General features: G+C 34.5%; 3 protein-coding genes across 4 annotated transcripts; 2 read left to right on the forward strand and 1 right to left on the reverse strand.

The window, feature by feature from the left end:
- The first annotated feature begins 588 nt into the window (after positions 1-588).
- On the forward strand, positions 589-24673 carry LOC140751738 (beta-1,4-glucuronyltransferase 1). The gene is made up of 5 exons (XM_073085776.1): positions 589-917; positions 1600-1725; positions 2014-2930; positions 3304-3460; positions 20984-24673. Exons 2-5 carry the CDS (start codon positions 1648-1650, stop codon positions 21203-21205), a joined length of 1374 nt encoding a protein of 457 aa, XP_072941877.1. The 5' UTR covers positions 589-917; positions 1600-1647; the 3' UTR covers positions 21206-24673.
- On the reverse strand, positions 9497-13058 carry LOC140751701 (uncharacterized). Of its 2 annotated transcripts, XM_073085711.1 has the most exons (6): positions 12672-13058; positions 12139-12199; positions 11881-12013; positions 11234-11419; positions 10655-10754; positions 9497-10337 (listed from the first exon to the last, which is right to left on the reverse strand). In XM_073085711.1, exons 1-6 carry the CDS (start codon positions 12676-12678, stop codon positions 9916-9918), a joined length of 909 nt encoding a protein of 302 aa, XP_072941812.1. In that variant the 5' UTR covers positions 12679-13058; the 3' UTR covers positions 9497-9915. The 2 variants fall into 2 exon arrangements, with proteins under 2 accessions (XP_072941812.1, XP_072941813.1); XM_073085712.1 differs by lacking the exon at positions 12139-12199.
- Positions 16341-20872, forward strand: LOC140751739 (trypsin). The gene is made up of 5 exons (XM_073085777.1): positions 16341-16631; positions 17030-17291; positions 19020-19269; positions 19801-19950; positions 20409-20872. The coding sequence occupies exons 1-5, from the start codon at positions 16397-16399 to the stop codon at positions 20553-20555; spliced, it is 1044 nt and encodes a 347-aa protein (XP_072941878.1). The 5' UTR covers positions 16341-16396; the 3' UTR covers positions 20556-20872.
- Positions 24674-25047: the final 374 nt, after the last annotated feature.

The raw sequence follows: 25047 nt of genomic DNA on the forward strand, positions 1-25047 counted from the left end.
CTACGAGCTAGCAGTGGCATATTATATAAATTGAAGTCGTCCTAATGTACTCCTATTAATTCTGCTGTAAATCTGACTATTTGTTGATAGAATAGTATGGTTTGTAGCATGCATGCATGTATGCAGACCTGTTTCTAGTATTAAGCAACTCTGCGCTTTACTGGAAGGGTGTGAATGCCAACTGACTTGATGAGGCGACCAGTCCTCAGGAGTGGGAACGCATGTTTAAATAATTTGGGCCGGTAGCTTCGGAGCAAATTGGGTGTGACAGACGAATATATTCTCGAATATTTTTAAGGATATACATATATTTTCCTGTCTCGAAAAACTGGTTAATATAAATGAAATTATTATTTCATAATTTAAGTTGAGATAGTCTTGTGTTTGTCTGCATGAGCAAAAACTTAACAAATATTGATTTATTTTTTAAACTTTTTTTTTTCAAACTATCGCGTTAATTTGGCTTGAAATTTTCATCATTGAAGAGAGGCCTAGCTAGTGTGAAGAGCTTTCCAATCTACTCGACTGACAAAAGGGGACACCGGGCCATATTGCGCATGTCAGTATTCGTGGCATGCGCAGAAAACTCTAGCGTACCAGCCTTATCTGTTATTATTATTTCTACATTAAAACACTTTATTGTTACAATACATTATAAATAAACATAGCTGATATATGTATTGTATGTATAATAATAGACAAAAATTCGTCGTTGCATACTACACTCTTCATATGGTTAAATCGGACCATTCGTAACCTATAATTGAGTGACTCTGATTAATTAATACGGAATTACATACGGAAAGATTAATCGCATTGGTGATAGATCTTCAGGTGGTGAATATTGGTGCAGGCGATATTGTCATTTATAACGATAACGATTTCATTTCGTTAGTGGTATAACAATTACAACGTCCGTAAGTTGACTTTACCTTTATAATTTTATTGCTAATTTGGTAAATAAAATATTAAGAGGTGTTTTAAACTAATCCTTATTACTGAAAAAGTAGTATACACATTTTTTATGGATTTAAAATAACGAGCACGCTGTCCACGAGATAATAGTTAAGTAGTGCAGTCCATGGATATTTGTAAATAGAATTGGAGTCCTAGTTAAGGTTACAAATGTGTTGCTGTGCCATAGGACTAAGCTAGAACTATCGTTTGCTTACCACACCCTTCTATCCGGAACACAGAAGGGTACAATGTGAAGGTGGTAGAACCCTTTTTGGTTCGACTCCGGCGACACCACCGCCACACCTATTCCTGCCTCATAATAGCAGTGTATGGCGCTGCTGTGTTCTGGTTTGAAGGGTGTGGAAGGGGAGACATAGTTTTCCGAGGCGTTCCAGCTCAGTCCACAAGGATAGCAGCGCATCTGTGGCCGACTTCAGGACATCTAATCCAAGCTGGTATGGATTATAGATGTCCATGAGCGGCAGTAGCCACTTACCATCAGGTGGACTGCATGCTCATCAGCTACTCATATATTATAAAAAAGTGTGGTAGTGTAGTTGAACCAAAAAAGCCTGTACCATCTTTAATAACAATAACTTATCAGTTCTCATAATTAAGCGATTGTGTGTGTATTGTCAACAGAACACGAGGGATCTAACCCTTATCAGTGATGGGAGACGAGGGCAGGTGATGTTAGCCTTCGAGGCTAGAGCCATGCGATTTTTCGGATTGCAGAGACCTATGACGAAGATGCGGAGAGACAAACTTGTAAGTACCTAAACTTACCTAATAAAATTTAATGTCACCTTATATGTTATCTTCATTTAAATCATTAATGAACTATCTTTCGCGACTTCGCCCACATTACAATGCTTAGCCCATACTTATATACAGGCAGACAAACAATATGTGTTGATGTCATAGAAATTAGTATTTCGAATTCAAGTACATAAGATTTTAAGTGGATTGTTTTGAATTCACATACTACCAATATTATTTATCTTGATGACAATAATAATTTTTGATTTATAAATAATTAAATCTTTCTGTTCCCAGTGGCGATGGCGTTGTCAGTGGAGCATAGTGACGGTCACAGCAATCGTTTTGGTCATATACAACGTGGCTGCTAACGTATGGCTCCTACGTCCTCCGTCCTGCCCCAACATACAGTCTACGCCACCGGATACCGAGCCTCCATCTTGCGAGCCATGCGTTGACACTGCCCAAAATACAGGCGTCGACGACGATCCCTTATCGCGTATAGACTTGCGCCTCGGTCGCTGGGATGGATCACGATCCTATAGGATGTTCGATTATGCCGCTGTTGGAGATATGTATGCCGATGCCTCAGCCGACCATCGCGTTTGCTTAGCAACACAGAGTTCCATCGAGCGCTTGCATGAACTCCTCAGGATAGCAGCCCACTGGACCGGACCGATATCAGTTGCGGTGTTTGTTGCCGGTGACGAGTTGAGACTTCTCAGAGCATTTGCTATGTGGTTGTTTCGCTGTCAACCGGAAGTGTATTCCCGATTGGCCATACATGCGGCGACGCCCGCAGATAGACCAGGAGTACATGGACACCTTCCAAATTGGGCGAAGGATTGTGAAGCGAAGCCTCTACCTCCCGGGGAAAGGAAACCGGAAACCGTGGTATGGAGAGCAAGACATCCTTATCCACAGAATCACTTGAGAAATCTTGCGCGACGTAACTGTCACACGCCTTACATATTCCTCGTTGATATCGACATAGTTCCTTCAAAAGGGATGGCAGACTCTCTGGACATATTTCTGGCGAATGCTCCGAAATGTCCCTTATGTGCATATGTGGTACCTACGTACGAATTGGACAGACGAGTAGCAAATTTTCCAGCAAATAAGTCGGAGTTATTGAGGCTTTCGAAAAATAAACTGGCAATTCCGTTTCACAGAAAAGTGTTCATTTATAATCAGTACGCTTCTAATTTTTCGAGGTGAGTCAACTTAAAAGTAGGTACGTAATTGTTTAAAACTTCATTAATATTAGATGAAAACATCAAAAGAATATTAAGACTGTGACAGTAGAACCAAATATATATATTTATGTTTTGTGTAGGGTTTCCATTTAGTTTTTCTATATTATTTAATTCAAAGGGTAATAGAGTTAAAATATGGTAATTTTCAAGGTAATAGTTATTCTTTTTTATATTTATTTTTTATAGGCCAACGGCGGCACTTAGGTACAATCTTGTTAGTAAGTAGAAGTTTAATATGTCTAGGGACTATATTAACCAGATAATCTGTATATCATGGTATGTATGTTATAAAAATGTGCTTTTCTACTTAGTCATTCTTATTCTTCTCCAGGTGGGAAGCTAGTGGAGGTAACGAGAGTTCCGAAACCCACATCAGCCACAACGTGACTAACTTCGAGCTGCTGTACGAGCCCTTCTACGTGGCTCCTGATACCGTCCCAGCACATGATGAGCGGTTTCTCGGCTATGGGTTCACAAGGAACACACAAGTAAGTACCTAATTATTGAAAGGTATTAAATTAACAATTAGCAAATGATTATAATAAATATATAAATCGGTTCTGACGACGAAGCGCAAACTCTTAGCTAGACAGTTTGTTATTTTACCTTCGAAAAATTGTTGATTAAGCAAATTTAAGTTTTCGGGCGCAAAACATACCTACATAATGTAGCTACGTTTAGCTTAATTATTATAATTTATTCATGGCTTTAAAAAAAAACATGTAAATAGAAGATGACTGCTGTAATGTTTCAATTACATTCTTCTACTGTTATCGGAAAGGTGAGAGTAACAGAATTTTATTTCGTTCAATATTAGTATAAGATTAAGTATACCTACCTAACGACGTTAGCAGACCTTGCTAGTTTGAAATATAACAGTAAATCATTTAATCACCTAGTAGCAGCTAATTTCGAGGAATAACATGCGATTTGGTTTCGTTGGCGGCTCGCCAGCGCCGGCCCGCGATGTCATTACGCAAACAGCGACCGAATTACGTACTTGGTAGCACGTCACTGTTATAGAGCTGGACATGTTTAGTTCAATTCTTTAGTGTACTTCTAGTGTACCCTTATTAGTTATTTATTTGTGATCACAAGCTTCGATGTACTTATAAGTTACTACATTTCACACCACTTAGCGGTTTACAATCGGTTGAATTCGGTTGACCACCTCTTGACTACCGCTACTTGGCAGCACGTTACTGTTACATAGCTAGACATGTTCTAATTAAGTTCTTAAGTTTGTTTTAATAACTTGACTTATAGTATCGTAGTTTGATTTATATATTCTGATTTTACGGTAGCTATGGCCAAAAATCCATAGTACTCGTATATTATTTTTACCAATTTTTCTTTTACATGTTTAACTTGAAGAGGAATCAATTACTTTACCACTCATAATTTTATGCATACCTTTATCCATAGGGCATTTGTCCATAGGTCGTTACTTATAACTTACATTTGGAACCCCTTGGCGAGTTGCCAGCGGTCGCTGACCGTTCCAAGCCGAAAGGTTCCTTCGCACGTTCCAGCGATGTCATTACGCAAACAGCAATTACGCGGTCAAATGCGTCATTATTATATTTCTTACGTATTTGAACTTGTTCCAAAGAAAGCAACATTTTCCGTTTAAAAAAGAAAATATAAACTCACGATGAATTGTAACTAGTAAGTATTTGCATCTGGAAACTGTATGTTTATGGCATAGATTAGTAAAGATACTTCGCCGCCTTGAAATTGAATGAAGCCACAAACGGCTTATTTTAGTAAGTTTTTTTTTAATTCTTCACAAATAAAAATAAATGGGTGTGTTGTTTGACATAGAAAGTAAAATATTGTATACTAAAAAAAACTTTTAAAATATTTGTGTTTCTTTACAACTCATAGTGAAACGTTTCGTAAAAAGATATGTTAGGTATTGAAAAACACGTAAATTTAGCGCTTGCTTAAAGTAATCGACCCTCTACAGAACAGTAATTTTACTAAAAATAATAAAATATAATTAACCCAGAAGAGTACTTACATCTCTTCTGGGTTAATTTTCAACATCTTTCGCAAGTATCTTACCAAACCTTTCAAATTACGTACCTACAACAATAAGGCAGACATATTATTATGAGAACAGAATACCTATATGATAAACTTCTTTGCGCATCCCAATTTAAAAATAATCAACAAAAAATAATGATGATGCATTAGCAACACAAACCTTGAATGTCTAAAATAAACGCATGAAATAAGTTATGTACAAAGAATAAAGCCATTAAAAGGACCATTAAACGTTTTAATTCTTTCGAGCTCAACGCATTCTCGTAAACCAGATGAATACCGAAAATTATGAAATGGTTTCAGAGAGGCAAATGAAATAAGCTTAAAATCAGTTTAAGTATTACTTACTTAGGTACTAACCTTATTATTTTATGAGATGCTTATCTTATTTCCCATCATATCTTATTTAATATTCCCCGACAATTAATTGGATCTTCAATTGAATACCTACCTACTACTACACGCTTTTGTTTGTTGTTATCTAAACATACATATTGGTGTTTGTAGTCCTTTCGAAACTAGTAATCAGTAAACTAATTAAATTGTAGGGTACCTATAGGAAGGTAATATTTCCTTTGTATTTCCTTAACAAACTGGATACATTATCCGTTAATGTTGCTGATAATAAAATCTTAAAAATCAAATTGTTAATAAATGACGTATCGACTTTTTATTATGTACGAGTAGGTATCTGGTTTATGTAGAACGGGGTTTTAATAAGTGACTATATTGCGTTTACGTTACACTGTAGGTAGAAGTTAATTTCGTAAACTAGATCTTATCACAAAAAGCTACAATCAGGCAAGGGCTAGACATAACAAAAAGTGTGAATCGATTTGTAGCTATACAGTTTTGTCCCTGCGAAGTAATTACAGGAAATTAATGGAAGTTGGGCGATATTGAAGCGACATTGAATTAATGTGTTTAATTTCGAACCTCGCTCACACTTTTTGCCTTTATCCATACAAACTGTTGTATGGATAAAGGCAAAAAGTGTGAGCGACTTTTCATATAAAATTTATGGCTCAAAGGATTGCATTTGGATCGTGGACGAAATACATGAATTTCTTTACATGAACAGAAAATTAAGTAAAACGAATTGGAATACTAAAATATGTAGCCGATTTTTGTAGCTATGGATAATAAAAAATATATCGTCTTGTGTGGATTATTTACTAATAAAGGAATCTAAAAAGGTATAATGATTAAATTAATTAAAAAAGTTTTGAAAATTGATATTTTTTAATGTGAGTAGATACGAGCACATATTTTTACCCGTAGCAATCAACACGATATGTAAATACGAAATATGACAACGTAAACAATATCGTTAACTTTCTGAGATCATGGAGAAGTGCCAGGCATTTTGGCGGAAAAATACAGAAATTTTCCAACAGTAACAATATGTACAATATTTCATAGCTATCAGTTTTGTAGAATTACTTTAATATGGTTGAAATTACACATTATGCCTATATACACTATATTAATATAATCAAATATATATATATATATATAGTTTTTTTTATAACATAGGAGTAGCAGAGGAGCATGCAGTCCACCTGATGGTAAGTGGCTACTGCCGCCCATGGACATCTGTAATCAACCCCAGATAGGATTAGATATTCCTACCTGAGGTTGGCCGCAGATGCGCCGCTACCCCTGAGGACTAAGCTGGAACGCCTCGGAAAAGTCTGTCTCCCTTACCACACCCTTCAGAACGGAACACAGCAGCGCCTTACATTGCTGTTATCAGGTAGAAATAGGTGTGGCGGTGGTGCCGCCGAAGTCGAACCACAAAGGGTTCTACCACCTTCAAAGTATATCTAAGTATATGTATATTGTTCATGTTTCTAGATCCAACAGTTTAACTTTCTTTATTAAGAGTTGCTTGAGGTTAGTAAGATTTTTTTACGAGTATTACAGGGAATTATAGTGAATCAATCTTAACACTATATTCCAATAGAGAACAACCGACAACTGTTTTTAAAGCACGTAATAAAATTAACGTTTTAAAGATTAATAAGGCGATGAGGAATTCAGGACCATTCCTCGCCACATTCCAGCCAGAGACGGTATCGCGTTACGGGCTGTAGTCACAGAAATATTTCGCGGCTGCTCATAAACGTGCTATTTTTACACCGTCGCTTCCCGGCCACTGCGGCTCTACTAGTGTTTCTTTGTAAACATACTGTGGTTTTGGCATACTATTGTCTTGACGTATAATTACGTAGATGTACATAGAACCTAAGGCATGTAACAACGTCGTCAACACATTTTTTTTTTTTTTTTTTTTTTTTTTTTTATATAATATGAGAGTAGCAGACGAGCATGCCGTCCACCTGATGGTAAGTGGCTACTGCCGCCCATGGACATCTGTAATCAACCCCAGATAGGATTAGATATTCCTACCTGAGGTCGGCCACAGATGCGCCGCTACCCCTGAGGACTAAGCTGGAACGCCTCGGAAAAGTCTATCTCCCTTACCACACCCTTCAAACCGAAACACAGCAGCGCCTAACACTGCTGTTATTAGGTAGAAATAGGTGTGGCGGTGGTGCCGCCGGAGTCGAACCACAAAGGGTTCTACCACCTTCAAAAATTGCTGGGCACGGGTTTCCTTTCGAAGTGAGAGAAGTTTAGGCCATAGTCGACTGTGCTGGCCGTGCGAATTGGTAGACTTCATATATCTTCAAGAACTTTTTAAAAGACTTTCAGGCGTATAGGTTTCCTCACAATATTTTCCTTCACACACGACTAAAAAATCAGGGGTTCTTCGTACAGATTTAAACCTCGGACCCTTTAAAATTGTAGGCAGAGTATTAAGTACATGGCTATATTAGTCCTGATATACTAACAAATTATTGCACATAATACATTAATATGTCTTTTAATTTTTTCGCTATCATCTAAAAAAATTGGGAAGATTTTTTATTGCGCCTACATCTTATAGTCTATCGCGATATTAATTAATTCGTTATGTAGTTTGTTAAAATAAAACATTATTTATTTACAGATAGGCCTTAAATCGGTTATAAGGTTATCAAACTTGATAATTAAATTACTTAAGTATTGCAGCAGTTACATTAATCAGTTTTTAACTCTCTACTTTGAAATCAATCGAAAACAAATCAAAATGCAATTCGTTCGATTCAAGGTAATGCATCCGGTCTATTTAGTCTGTTGTAAGATTTGCAATAGGACAGGTTATTAGTAGGTATCATTATAATAGTAACGCTGGGTTTCATAATTCAACTCTTTTCTACATGAATTTACCTACTTTATCACGTTCGGAATTTTGGAAGCTTTCTAAATGTCATATTGTTAACAATTTTACGATTTCGTCAAATTACGTTACAAGTGCGTACACTTCAGTTGAAGAAAATTTACCCCTTTCGCGGTGACAATAAAATTGAAAATTAACTCATTGTCACTAAACCTTTATAATAATAAATGTGCCAAAGCATAAAAGATAGCGTACAACTGAAAGGATTTTTTCTTTTCAATGGTCTTTATAAAATAATTAAAATTAATATTAGTAAGAGCTAAGGTCTTTCAGCAGACTTAAAAATAGGGCTGGTATTTTATATATTTACAATGTTTTGAGTGATTAGGATTATACCAATGAAATGGGGATACAAGAAGAAAACCATAATAATATTCTATACTATACATTTAAGGATACTATTCTAAAAATATAACTACATATTGAGAACACGAAAAGTACAGTAAGTCTGCGCGTGTTAATTTTACTTTAATGCATTTCCATCCGCTATAAGCTTATGGCTTGAAGGGTGGTTGAAGGCCACTGAATCATCGTGCCGTTATTGGTCGATACGCCACTTATCGATTATTTTTGTGTCATTACCAACTTTATGACCCATAGCACCTGCGCCTAATCTATTTACTTTACGTTTTTATTTATTTGGTACAACATTAACTAACGATAACTAAAATAATGAGTAATCGTGTTGATATGTAGTAAAATCAGAATAAAATCATGAATTACTGAGAAGTTTAATAAATGTATTATTATTAAATGTATTGGTAGTACTCTGTCATTGGTAGTACTTATCTAAAAATATACGGTTAGTAAGACTATCTATTATGATGATTTGAAATATTTTAAGAAAGAAAAAGCACTTGTCTGTAGAGTCATTTGATTGTTCTCCAAAAATATAAGTAAGTATATCTTTTCGTAAATATAGGAGTTATATTGAGAATTTCTAGCCATAACACCTATGCTTGTGTCGTCATACCTACGTCATCGTCGTCGTAGTTGAGAATGGTGTTAGAATGTTGTAAGCTAAATAAACAATTATTTTCGCCGGAAAGATTACAACTTATAAAAAGAGCCCATTGCTGTCGATTCGTCTGTCCGTCGCGAATCACTGCTTTTTGAAGTTTCCGAAACTATCTATATCGGAAGTTATTTTACGCTGTTCGGTGACCAGCGCTTAATGAAACACTTTCACTATTTGTTTTATCTCTATATTTCAAATTCTTAGCCTAATTTACATTATAAATGGAATAAGATTTGTTTAAAACATTTTTTTTATTCAGACTTTATTACAATTTTTGTTTCAAGCGTGATTAATGGAATAATGTGGAAATCATGGAATAATATTGTTATTACAGTATTATAGCTTACAAAACTTTTTAATAAAATGTACTTTTATTTGATTTAATGCTACTGTGGTATGGAATCAACGCAGGCTAACTAGTACCACATTATCTAACGTGATGTAACTTACTGTAGAATCAGTCTCTTTAAAATATATTTATGCCTATTTGGCAACTTAATTTACATATTACAGAAATTTGAATAGCAGATGGTAGTTATGTCACATCTTTGTTTTATTAAAAAACACAATGAGAACGGATCATTTTATCATTATAGCATTAGTTTTGTTCGACCTTGATAATTTAACGAATCAACTAATTTGTTAGCAATGCCAGCTAGCTGTTGCAGCAGTTGGTTGTGTTCTCGAGCCACCCCAATTCTCTGCGATTCTAGTCGGAACCGCTCCATTTCACGCTCATGTTCATGCATCTCTCGTGTTTCCTCTAGTTGTAACCGACGTTGCTCGAGGGTTACATACTCTTGGGCCGTTAAGTGGAACAGAGGTTGATTAAGATTGTGGCGTGCCCTCGATCGGGATCGCCGTGATGACCTCGATGTGGAACGTATCGAGGTAGTTTGTGGTCTTTCAACCTGTTCCGTAGGCGTCTCTGGTCGCGATGGTGAGCGCCAGTCAGACTGCATATCTTCTGTGGTTTGTTGTGGTGTTGTCGGCCGTGACGATGCCCCTACAACTTTAAATAAATATAGTTCAAAAAACTAAAAAACACGCTGTTATGATAAAATTAACTAAAAAGTAGAAAATCTAAATGAATCTAGGAATCAATTAAGGAACAGTAAATAGTATAATTGTGAAATAAATCTACAAAGTTTGAACGAAATCTGGCCGTTTAAAGTGGGTCAAAATCGCGCCCAAAGAAGTCGGTTACAAACATACAAACAAACATACAGGTGAAGCTAATAAAAAGCGTGTAAAAAGGAAAGTTATTACATATTTAAAATTGTATCAGTACGACTTATAAGGAAGTTTCTTAATAATATTTTTACCTACCGTCGTTGTCAGTATGAGGTGCTTCTTCTTCTTCAATAATAAGATGTACTTCCTTCAGTTCTTCTGCTACAGGATCGAAAGGAGCTGATTCTGGTTCTTGCTGGAATATTAAGTTTAATTATATATAACATTTAGTACTTTGTCCGTAAAAGGTATTTAATAGATTTACAGCTAATCAATGTGAACCATAATATGAATAAAAATATAACATTATATTTATTATAAGTAATGTATCAGACTGAGGTCAAATAAACATTACAGTTCCTTTATTGGGCAAGTGCTAAACCACACTTACCCAATAAATATATCCATATCCAAATATAATCCATATTTGGATTTGGATTATATTTAATAACGCTTTCTACACTCACAGCCCCACAATAGGATTCCCTGTATTGTGGGTGTTATGGACACATACAGAAACAAATACACAAATACCCTTATCCAGAAACCGAAACTTTCATTTGTCATTTAGATATCTGTCTAGCCAGGGATCGAACCTAGGACTCTCTGCGCGTTAGACTGGTGTGGTGACTGCACAGCCATGTGGATCGTCAATATAATAAATAGAAAACTTACTTCACTAATGTCTATTTCCTGTGGGATACCAACATGGTCAGCCGGAGTGGTAATTCCTAGGAGTGTTATCACTCGCTGTTCTAGCTCTGTTAGACTATTCCTTGGACCATTGTCGTTAGCTTCTAAACGCCGTTTTTCGATCATTTTATACTTCTTTTTGGTATTCATTTTATAGTCTGCCCAAACCTAAATTAAAGTAGTCAGGTATAGTTAAGTATAACATGACAATACATGAATCTAAGAAATGCATTGGATTCTATACAAGCCAACTAGGGATCATAAAAATTGTTAGTTAAATAAATTTTTTCATGAAGGTATTATTTATTAGATAACCTCAATTCAATGGGTTTGTGTACTTTTGCAATAAATAAAATAACATTTTTATGACAGTATTTATTAGTTTTCTAATTTCTATTAGTTGTTAGTATGGTTAGTTATTCTCTTCAATTTATTATTATAGTTAATTAAATGTTTTAGTCATGCAAGAACCCAGATTGGGTGAAGGTTTAAAGTTCTCCATTTATCTTGTGATAAATGGAAAAACCAATTTGGGCCTGCTGATCTTTTTTTGGAAAGGACATCTTAAAAACAATTATTCCTACATATTTTATTATGTGAATTGTCATACAATAGATTATTGAACTTACTTTTTTCCATTTATCAACTGGCTTTTCCACTCCACCAGGAATAGAATTTAACATTCTGGCAAGTTTTATCCACAGTTGATTACATCTCAGACGACCATGAACTCCCGTTTGGGGCTTAAGGATGTCCCCGTGCCTAAAAAATAAATATCTCTTTATAATTTAATCCAATTACAGCTATAATTGTTAGTATGTAAGACAATAGAAAATGTTGAGAGAAAAAATAAGAAATATGATTTCCAATACTGATTATAAGATTACCACTCCATAAATTTAATTAGAGTTGCGAATTGCTGCGGACTAGTTCGTGACCCGTTAACTCCTAAGAAGAAAGAATTTAATTGTTAGTTTTCAGTTAATTACAATCGCTTGGCATAGATTAGTAAAGATACTTCGCCGCCTTGAAATTGAATGAAGCCACAAACGGCTTATTTTAGTAAGTTCTTTGTTTAAATTCTTGACAAATAAAACATTTATAGAGAAAATTTACGAATAAATAACTAATACTGCGTAATTTACGTAATAAATAAATAATTATTTCAAATATTTTAGCATTATTTTAGGGATATTTTAGCACGGACACGTGGCAAAACTTTTTTACGCAACTATTTCAATTCTCAAAACTGGGTACATTTTCTTATTAGGAGTGAATAATCTTTACTAATCTATGTCGCTTGGTAATATTAACATTAAAAGGGGCTAAACTGTACATTATGACCCGTCGAATTTTGAGTTACGGATGGTATAGGAGGATAGAGGTCATAATGTACAGTTTAGCCAGTATGTATACTTACCACTCATTTAAAAAGATAAAACACTTCATAAATTCTAACAACAACTTCAAGGAGAAATTTAGCCAAAGTCATTACCGAACTGTATTTTGATTTTATCGTTGAAAATAATAGAATAAAAGCTATACATTAAACACAATACATGAATGGAATTATAATAATAGTTAAATTATTGTTGGTTAGTAAGTATCGCTGAAATTGCGCTAACGTTTGTAGAAATAGAAACGCTTAAAAGCGTTCGCTAAGCTACACTGCTAGTAATGTCCTGTGTTAAGGATCGCGCAATTTTATTTTGTCCGACACTCTTCCTGTTGTATTCTTCCTAATTTTAATAATATTTACTTATACTTTATAGTACGAGCGCTATAACTTAAACGCGGGTGACTGTCAATTGTCTTGACATTGACACTGACAGTTGTCATTGTCAATAATAGCAAGCAAGATGGGACTCAAAGAGTATAGTATATGATGGTATGACTTCAATAGATACTTCATATCCAAATAATCTAGTAACCTCATAAGAGTATTATTATATACAGTGTAAGTAACCTATATATATATAATTCATATCCACCGGTCTCTCATATGCCGCGTCTGCATTTGCAATATGGGGGTGGGTAGGGATTCCTATATAGGTTACTATACTCTTTGGCAGGGATTATTCGGATCTCGAGGATACCCTCTTTGCCCGGGCAAATTCTCAAGGGGTGAATACCCCCCGGATTCTCAATATTATTTCATAATAATACAATATTATTAAATAATATTATAATATAGCTAGAAAATATTAAAATTATACCAACCCCGCGGTTTAACGGGGGATAGGAGACTCGGTTAAATTGGTCGGAGGGACGAACCAACAGTGTCAATCTCAGAATAACAATCAATAATATTAACGACAAATTATTTAAAATTAAAAATGTATTTGAAACAAAATTTTATGATTACTTCTTGTTTTTTTATTTTAATAAGTTTAAACATTATATTTGTGACTTCTGTAGAAAATATCTGAGACAAACATACATATATTTTATTTTAAGAAGTATTACCGAAAGTACTTTTTGCATTATTTAAAACAGAAACAATTATAGAAACATTTAGACGCTTTCTACACTCACAGCCCCACACTATGATACAGGATTCCCTGTATCGTGGGCATAGAACACCTATATCGTGGGTGCTATGGACACACAAACACCTAGACCTAGAAACAGAAACCTAAATTCATCAATCAGATTTCTGTCTGACCGGAGATAGAACTCGGGACCATCAGCGCGTCAGACCGGTATGGTGACTACTCCGCCACGCGGGTCGTCACATGTCATGATCATGACTTCATGAGTCACTATAAAAATCATAATTGGTCAAGTTCGAGTCGAATTTGCACACCCAGCGTTCCGTATCATCAAATGTTCATTATTTTTATTTTTAGTATTTGTTAACATTGCATTGCATTGGTATGCATTTTAAAATTATAAAGGGTCTACAACGGGCGTCTAAAGTGGAGAAAGCACGCTGTGCTTCCTGTAGCGGTAACCCCAACGTGATTTAACAACCTTTGATCTGGATGTCGATACATTAAATATATCCTCATAGAAAATGTACTTAAAATTCAAACTTTATAATAATTATTAAGTTACGATATTAATATTTGAAATATATCCACCTCTTTTTGAAGTCGGTTAAAAAAGTAATAGATCGCTTCACATAATTTAATGCTTTATTATAATTACAATTACAATTTTTATTATATAGTCGTATGAAACATTTTTGTAATAATACCTATTTGATATATATATTTTTAGAAAAAAAAAGGGTTTTTGTTGTCTAAATTTGTGTTTAAAAATAAGTGTCTGATGGTAATGTAAAAGTAAATAAAGTTATTAGTAACTACTTTGTAATCTTGACCCACATTGCCGTGACGTTTTTTTTTCATGAAGTGTTTAAACTTTATAGCCTTTGGGTCAATGAGGGCGAAAAATAGCTAAAAAATCTCACGTAATTAATGGATACATAATTGTTTTAATAGAATCTATAATTTGGCTATAATAATATGGTTCAGGTTTCACCAGAACCGCTTCTCTTGTTAAAAACATTTCAACATAAACTTTATTAAACTGTGAACTAAGTATATATTTTTTTCTCATTTTCAGTTTTATTATTTCCATTGTTACGAATAAAATTTAGATTTACTTTATATTTCATGATATCAGGTATCCAAAACAGGGAATCCTAGGGTAAAAAGTTTATATTTTACTTGGTGATATATTACCATCCGCTACGTTTACGCCTCAGTTCGAGAATTGAATATAAAGATACGAGTGATCACGGCGTCATGACGTTATGGCGCCCACACCGCTGGAAACAAGCTATTTGTGTCTCAGGAACGTGTGGATAATTCTAGTAACTGCTATTTAATTATTTTAAACTATATTTACGAGCGTGTATGTTTAATGAACGCTGTTCTGACGAGATTAAGTCATACAAAGCTCTATAGCAGGGGTTCCCAATCTTTTGTAACCCGCGGCGCAGTTACAAGTTTAATATTCTTTCACAGCGCCCTGTGCCCTGTCCTAGCTAACTATTTGAAGAAGACAGTCGAAAGAAATAGGTAACTATAATAATAGTAGTTACCTTAGGTTGATCGAAACGAATTTAAAACACCACAATATGAAATTGTACAATACGTTATTATAAAATAATTTAAACGGAAAACAACAAGAAAGACTTGAGGATAACAAAAATAAAATACGATATTTATTCTGTCAAATCAATGTGAAGGGTGAGCTAAGTGATCTCCGCGCAGTTTTTCAAAGCGGGGAATATCACTTGACACTGCTATTCTCATTTCTTGCTCCACATTGATCCTTAGCGATATTTGTTCTTTATCACTGCTACATCTGAAAACCCAGCTTCACATAGATATGATGTTGCAAACGGAATGAAATTTTTTAATGCTTTGGATGTTAAATTTGGATATTCATTTTGAATCGATAACCAAAACGCCAATATTTGTGGTGTCCAATGATTAGAGGATCGACTCACGGCGCCCCTCTTTACTTTCTACGGCGCACCAGGGCGCCGCGGCGCACACTTTGGGAACCCCTGCTCTATAGTATTGAAAATAGGGTATGCTATTTCAACGAAAATGATGGTGATAAAGTTTTATTTTTTTACGAAATAATATATAGTTGCATTGAATAGAAGTATCAATTTGGAAGACCCTTTTTAACGAATAGAGGGTATTTTCTTTCAAACCAAATACACTTCCTACACTTATAACCCCACAGTCCACACTAGGATTCCCTTTGTCATGAGTGCCATACATCCATAAACGAATGCAGAAACTCCCAGACAACAGAAATCTAATTCATCATTCAGGTATCTGTCTGACGGGAATCGAACACGGAATCTTCTGCGCGTCGGACCGGTATTTGTGCCGGTATGGTGACCGCTCCGCCATGTGGGTCATCGTATTACGGACAGTGTTAAGACTTTAAGTTGTATAGTTTAGCACATTTGTCCTAACTTTTGAAATCGTACTTATTTGTTAGCACTTTAACCTTCGATCACTAATAATTATTATTAGTGATCGAAGGCTTCTACCGATAAATTTTATTTGAGTATAATTGCAACGTATCATCGTCGATTCATCGTATCATAAGATTCGCTGATTCTAGTTAACTTCGTTCTCTGAGCTATCAAGGATGTGATATTACGAATTCATAATGTTCAGATATCGATCAGTCCACGAGACAAGAAAGTTAGGGCACAAAGCTAAGGTCACGACCGTGGTCTCGGGGCGTGAGAAATTTCCGATTGCGGTCAATTCGGTTGCGCAACCCTTCAGTGGCTGGTCGCTGGCTGCTATTTGTCTGACAGACGTCTACCAGTTAATTACCTGCACCAGCACGATGCTGCGACCATCTGTTTGGTTCATATTGTGTTTCATTGCTTCTGTGGGTGAGTACGTTTTATGTTTCTTTGATGGGACCTGTATCTTCACTGTATGAATCTTCACTCATCAGCTCAGCTTCATTTTTATGATCTCTAAAATTTGTGATAAAAGTTAATTCCTACAGATAATGAAATAAAATAATGATATGAAGTTATTTGAAATAAACACAATCAAATGAACAATTTTTATGCTTAACCTGGAATTAACTCAAAATTTCCATAAATTTTGTATAATTACTTCGTTTTGTTGTTATTACTTACGTAGTTAGTAGCTATTTCCTTAACGAGTATGAACGAAAACTCTGATAATTCTCTAATACCCACTAAATATCCCTAATCAATTATTGTTAATAGTTAATTTCATTTTACTGTCGATCAAATGTACACTAAACATAACATTTTAGATCTCCAAGAAGTGGTTGATGGAGAATGTTGTACAAACGACGTACAGGAGACCCAAGCGCCGGAGGTGGCTGAACCAGATATCCAGGAGATTGGTCTCGAGGCGGCTTGTCCAGAGCTCAGTGGGCAGATCATTGGTGGGAGACCCAGCTCCGTAGCGAGGCATCCTTACCAAGTGTCTATGGTCATCAATGGTAACTCATTTTGCGGAGGGTTTATCATCAGTAATGAATACGTGATAACCGCCGCGCATTGTGTTCGGAAGTAAGTAAACTATTCTTTTCACTATTGAAAATATCGTTGAAATTTCCACAGTAGATTAAACAGAATTAGGTTTTATACGCAATAATATTACTTTAAGAATGATACCACAGTTTGAATGGTTTGAAGGTATTCCACTGTTAAGCGATGAAATAACTGGTACTGATACATACAGCCGTTTGTGAAGACCCGATATGATAGTGTTATTCTATAAGCCCCATGCCACTGACAGTTTTTTATCCATCCACTCACTTATGACTATAAACCTCATCGTAATAAACATCTCAACGCTAAAAGAATTAGCGGTATGGTCCTTGGTTTCTGAAGGAAACTTAGAAAATTTATTTTGTATACTTATGTATTTATAATATATTAAATATTGCGAGTAGGTACTTTTTATCTTTAAATTCTATTGAATCTTTAAATACTGTTCTATGCCATTAATCTCTACCGTCTTGATAATTAACCTATTAATTAAACTCTACATCAAAGATTAAGGGATTTAAATGATTAATAGCTTTAAAAATACCAGTGTATTGTTAAGATCATATGGGTCTTGGCACGTGGGGTGGCTGGGAGGAAATAGACACAGTTATAACGGTGGTATTATGACATACGAACATTCTATATTTATCTTAAAGCTAACCGCATATTGGAGCGTGAACGGAATGGGGTTATGATTTATAAAGGTATTCTGTTACACCGTGACTATGATAGGGATCTGTGTTAACTGTAAGCATAAGATTGAAAACTGCTCGAACACAGATTTTGCAGATATAAGGAATTCTTGGTTGGGTAGCCCCTAATCCGTACCTTTCTTCACTAATCCACGTTGGAACCTCATGGTGAAACACGCCCTAGGCTCCCTGAATAGCGGGAAGAGACACATTTCACGCAGTTGATATTAAAAAAGATTTTTGATTACAGAGATTTCTCAAAAAAAACTCCTACGCTTCATGAAAAAAAAAATGGAACTTACTTATTATTTTATTTTCCTATTAAATTGTTTCTTATAAAATCCTTATCATTAAAAACTTTTAAATTTTTAACGGTCAACGAGTAACTGTTTCTGCTAAAACTTTAGTTAACCTTACTTTTTAACCGTTTTATTAGGTTTCTAAAATTATTGACAGTATCGTTTCAACATCTAAAAAGTTACAGAATCCAGTTAATCATATTATAAGAACTGAAATAACCACAATAAATGTTGTCATTGTTGTTACTTTTATATTTTAATCATTATTATTTAATACTAATCTGTATTTAATTTTTATGTTAAAATTAGGTCATAGCTTGTTTAACGTAAACATGCCATTATAATATCAATAGGCAAATAGGTAAACTACGTAAAATATAAAGAATTAAAGAAAAACTATCAACCTTGGCCAGAACGTCCTAGAATCAACTCATTGTAACACTAAAGTTTTCATTTTATGTATAACTATGTCGTATTTTACTAAATTACTATTTAACGCCGCTAAAAATAATGAATATTATTTTGTGAATGTGAATACATAAAACACAGTTTTCTTCTGACCTCTATAGCGCCACGCCATCACACATTATATTTCACTTGTTTGCTAGTCCTTAAAGCTGGTCTTGGCACGAAAGTTTTTGTCTAACGTTTACAACATTACATCATCATTTATTTTGTCTGCTGCATTATGTGATCTAGTTTGTTACATTTATAAAGCTTTAAGCATGAAATTCCATATTTTTTATCTTGTCCAGCGCCGCACCATCAGCTATTCGGTTGCGAGTGGGCAGCACCCGTCGTGACTCCGGCGGCAGGATCGTGGCCGTCTCCAACGTAACCGTCCATCCGCAGTACGGCCGACCGCAGTTCGATAACGACATAGCGGTGTTGCGGCTCGCCAGACCACTGGTGTTTAGTAACTCGATCAGTTCCATCAGGTTGCCGCAGCCGAGACAAGCTGTTCCACTCGTGCGGTTAACTGTTACTGGCTGGGGATTGACTGCTGTTAGTATATTTGTTTTAGATTTAGCACTTTCAACAGGCATTGCCATGTTTTTATGAAATAGTAATCGATAATGTAGTTTAAGTGGTTACTGCAGCTGAAGGACATAATATAGATCAAAATGTGTTGCTACATCTGAAGGATGACCGAAAAGCTTAGTGTAAGTACCGTACTACGACTTTCAAACCTACCCTGGTTTGAAAGTCGGCGCGGCGCTTAACATTACTGTCACTATTTATTTATTTCATAACATGTGGGATTTATATCAGTCTCCGGATCTATTTGGGGTAACGACACTTGTCGTTAACTGTGGCATATGTTGAGGTATGTACCATAACATATTCCACAGTTATCTTTTGATTCAGTGCATGCGATTTTTGATTTTTTAATTCTAAGTACAAAAAAAAGAACAGGTTTTGTGTGTTGAAGAGTCTTTTTGATCATCATATTAACCTTTTCTTGGTACCCCATTTGGTAAAATAACATGCAGATCAAGATAAAGTCACTTTTTTAAAAAACATTTATATTTCTAGCTTGGTGGTCGTCGTATCCCCCGGACAATGATGGAAGCACATGTGCCTGTGGTGCCGCACTGGCTGTGCCGGCTGTCGTATGGAGAAGCGCTGACTGGCAACATGTTCTGTGGCGGGCACTTCCTCATTGGTGGCGTGTCTTCTTGTCAGGTAACGTATTGAGTTGTGGTGAGGCTTCTACAGTTTAATAACATAGTTGTTTTGGTAAAGTAGTTACGTTTTTAGCAAGTACTAGAATATGTTTGTTTCTAATTGTCGTTGAGTTCGTGAGTCATCGAGTTGCTATCAGTTGGCCTTATGGGCTTTTTGAGGCCTGTTTTATTTACAGGAGAGTTAAAATAATTAAGAAGAAATTAAGTTTAATTATATTTAATATGCTTATATTTTTTATTATAAAATTCAGTAAAATTTCACAATGCAATCAAGGTATTATTAAAAACAAATTAAAGCTAAGAATTGTGATGTACACGTGTTGGTAGGATTTATTCGAGAATTTATAATCTAACAATCCAACAGCAATGTAACGACCTTACAGATATACTATAATACACTTTAAAGATATACAATTATACTTTAAAGGTATACAATTTGCGTATTTTCAATTTCAGGGTGATTCAGGCGGCCCAGCAGTATTCAGGGGCGTAGCTTTCGGCGTGGTATCATTCGCTCGGGGTTGTGCGTTGCCACTGTCACCGACCGTGTTCACGAACATCGCGTCTCTACGTGACTGGGTCACCGAGAACACCGGCGTCTGATCCAAAACCGTACCCACGAGGGACCATTGCAACACTGTGATATAAATAGACATTCCTACCGCGTGCCCGTTTCTATCTATGTCGACGGAGTTTATTTATTTTGTTACTTTTAAATAAAATTTTCCTGCTAACATTGTCTTTTATGAGATTCCTGTCTGATATCCATATAATGGTAAATTTGTGTTATTCGTAATTAATTCAGTTGTGTACCTATTTGTTGAAGAGCCAAGTGTATATGAGTTTCATTATTTATATGAGGCAATACAATTTAGACCTCAGTAACAAAGCATCTGAGTTCGACGTCAAGCAGAACAATCCTATTTGGAAGAATAAACTTTCTGTGGACATTTATTATATAGTTCTTCACACTTGATACTAAAAAAGATTGGCAATACTAGTTCCTAATTTTTTCATTTATTCTTCCTCAGGTCTACGAAATGTTCCTAATCGGATACCAGTTCAAAGTTTTGTCGCCAATCTTCACTATCCACTGGGGTCTGCAAGCTAGACGAACCCGTCCTCTCTGGCGGGAGAAACAGAACGAGAAGAATCGGAAACACTTCGAGACCTTCAAGAGGGAGCTGTTCGCGAGGTACCGCCGGGATCCTCTGCACCTTCTGCGCAGACCTCAGCAGCCGAAGAAAACATAGGCATCGCGAGGCCGCGCGACGAGGGTTGCCGGCCTCACCATCTTCATAATGATCTTGCAGTTGTTCTGACAAATGGACCAACCTTTATGTTGGTCACAAACTTTCTGTGTCAGTGCGAATCGATGTGTTACGTTTCCTAATAATAGTATATCACTTTAAGCTATGTATACTTATTGACTGATATGTAATTGTTACTATTACATAGGACAGATACTTTTAAGATCTTGCATTTGGATCCTCAGTTAATATCACTCTTCAGCAAATAACAGGCAAGTGAGTCGCTAGTCGTATGTCGTGAGTATGTTAGCTACATTCGGTGTATTTCGAGAAGTATAAAAGATGAATATATAAATTAGATACTCTTTATACGACATTTCGCGTCGATAACGTCAGTTATCGCCGCTTTATGTTGGCGATCGTGGTCTACAGTCGGTCAGCAGTCGCCGTTGCTAGTGACGCGACCACACTCGGCGTCCAGCTTCGGCATGTGCTGTCCCTCATTTACTTAGCTCCCTTAGTATGCTTTTTTAAATGATAATACTGTTTTCACTTTTAATTTTCACTTTTCTACAATAGAGGTGTAAACCGTTAGCAAAGTTTGTATAACCTAAGATTAGCACAAATTGTTTTGGACTGTTTTTCAGATGTGTAAAATGTTACTAAAATATGTAGCCTATACAGACACAGTTTGACATTAATTGGTATATGTGCGGGTACTTGAAATCTAATAAAGTACCGAATGTAAAATAAAGCACTGTAAGTAAGTTACACATGTTTAATTATATTATATCACTTCCGATAGTCTTGCTAGATTCAAATTAGTCATTTCTCGTTTTGGTGATAACAAATCTTAGGTGATGTGTTTTTAAATTTTTACAATTGGGCGTTTGTGGTTTGTTTGGGCGATTGTGTAGTTTGTGTACTCGTCTTTGTTTGTGTCTATGACTATAGCAGGTGCAGAATTGTATTATACTTTACTGAGTATATGTGTAGAAGGCGGAATTTATTTATTAGTTATGATATTGGATCAAAATCTAAAAATAATGTTTTTGAAGCTTTCTAACGAGCTCCTTTGCCGAATTTTTTAGAGTAAGGAAAAATTAGAAACTACGTTTTTTATAAATAAGTCTTTCACGTGAATTAGATTTAAGCTTTATCAAACGTTACAGTTTGAAACATTTAAGCCTGATTATAGGCAGATCTACTTACATTTCATTACAATTGAAAATCAAAATTTTAATATCCATCGAATACAATTTATCACGGTAAGATAAAAATCGTACAACGTGGAAATTTTAATTTGGCACTGTTACGTAGATTATATTGTTCATCTTTATAATTATTGTTTAGTTATGGTGACTGTATATTTTAGTATAAGTACTACAATTTTCATTTTCATTTGTATTTCTTATACAACAAATAAAATTCTGATATTGTTTTTGGTTTAATACTAGTTTTATAGTTTATTATAAATGTTTACTTTTAATTTTATGAATCCTTGTTTACAAATAATAAGTGTTTTTTTAGATATAATCATGAAAATTTTAATTAAGTAATTAATTAAGTTTTAATTATTTTATCGTTCCATTGTAATAACCTTAATTTAATTTTAAGAGAGGAATTACAAATATAGTGAAGTAGGTATTCGTAATATTATTTTAATCAATTTAATATAGGTAATCGTTGTTCGTTTTTTAGGTTTAATTAATTGATTTTAATTATATTATATTATAAAATGATGCAAAATATCGTTTGTTTGTATGTCGAAGGTAATATACAAGGATCGATTCTGATAATGATAATGTTTTACTGTTAGATGATTGGACTTCCCCATTATAGAAAAATATTTCAAAATGTCTAGTCTGATGGGGCACTTTTATCGATGAATATGCAATTATTAACTACTTACTTAAATATAATTTCTTATGTGTTCATGTTAAATGTTTAAGATTAAATAATTTTAATAACGATATTAATCATTTAGGTAGGTACCTGCTTCAGAATAATGTGAATTCTTAAATAATTGTATAAGGTTACCATGTTAAATTTAGCTAAAATATTTAAAAAAACTCTTTGTGGTATCCTTGGTATAACAAAAACGACCTACATAAGTTTACAATCTTGACATTCGCATAATAACAAATACCTTGTTGTTTTAGTTGTATAATTTCTAATTTTCGAAATAAGTAAAATAATTGTAACACGTGTTTTGTGAACTTGAATGAAAAAAGCTCACAGTAGTTAAAATTGCTTTTTGTTTTTTGGAAAACTTTTCATATTACAAATATTTTGGCACAATTTATGTTGTAAATTAACATACTATACGCACATTAATTTAGGGTATTATTTAATAAACCGAATAGAACATGACATTCGTTACCTATACCTACGCACAGATATTTAGTCGTAAATTGTTTTAAAATAAATATTTAATCTAATTGCCCCATGACCTGGAGCGCGGACAATACATTGTTAATATCATGAATTAGATTTATAATATTATCATTTATTAAATACATCTATATTGTATGCACAGCACATTTAACGTTTGCTTAGTAGAGAACACAGACGCTAGAGTTGTTTCACTACTTTTTGCAGAGATTACTTTGAACATTTTGAGTACCTACCTTCAACATATTTAAATAGGACTATTTCCGATAAATATCGCCCACTTATACTTTACGAGGTTTTATTTTTGCTGAGCTATCGATAGAAGTACCTGCTACTAGAGTTTAGTTACAGAAACGTTATTCCTTGTGTGAATTTAGTTGGCATGTCTTGTGTCCCATACGACAACCTTCTAATAAATACATACTGCAATGCTTCACAAACTACCTATAAGGCAAAATCAGACGTGGTCGTGGGGTTTCTGGAAATTCGAAGGGTTCTACTTACCTGCATAATTAAAACAAACGACTTATATGTAAAATATGTCAAATAAGTTGTAACTATCGATTTCGTGAAAAGTGGTGAAACAAGCAACTATGAATATAGGAAGTTGGATTTTTTTTTATCTTGTTATGGTATTGATTACTTATAATTAGATTATAAATAATGGAGAAATTATGTCCACAATTTTATAGACAGATTTTAACCTAACTAATATTTAATCAAAAACGTTAAATCATTTTAAAGCCTAATATATAAGTTTAATAGAAATGTGTGTTTGTAATTATTATGTAAAAGTTTGATCCGTTTGTCCAGACTAATCTGGGTAACACAAAATTTTGTAAACATGAATGTACACATTTTTATACCTGGCCTAAAGTATTTAAATAGATGACAGTGAAGTCACGTGCGTATGCTAGTTATATAATTATTTCAGATAATAACATTAGTAAATATGTTTTTCAGTAATGTCGCTTGCTATAAGTTATGTGCAATTTTTTGTAAGACATAGAGAGAGTATGTATATAAATAAATCTTAATCAAGAGTATCATTTAAAAACAATTTTATTTAACCAATTCATGAACTGGTGTATTGTTTACTATATTGTGTGTTATTTCTCGTACAACACAAAAAAGTAAAATTAAAAATATATGATTTAAGACATATGGTTTTTATTCCAAGAATTCTTAAAGGTAAGGAAACAAGGCAAAGATTATTTTCTCTTTGATAAAATGATTTTCTCTTTGATATGATTTGTCTTTTATTAAGATTAAGTAAGTAGTTTTTAAAGGATTTGACCAAATAATCTTTACTATATTCAAATACTAACGTATTATAAAAAATCTGGGACTTACGTTAAGTACGATAATTTGAAAACATGTATAGATGTCGCTTGGCTTCGCTACAAATCTAACCAAAATCCATTTGACAAAACTGAGCATAAAAATGCCTT

The sequence above is a fragment of the Epargyreus clarus genome, unplaced genomic scaffold (genome assembly GCF_041222505.1).
Source record: "Epargyreus clarus isolate Ecla_fem2 unplaced genomic scaffold, WU_Ecla_fem_2.2 ptg000023l, whole genome shotgun sequence".
NCBI classification, from domain to species: Eukaryota; Metazoa; Arthropoda; class Insecta; order Lepidoptera; family Hesperiidae; genus Epargyreus; species Epargyreus clarus.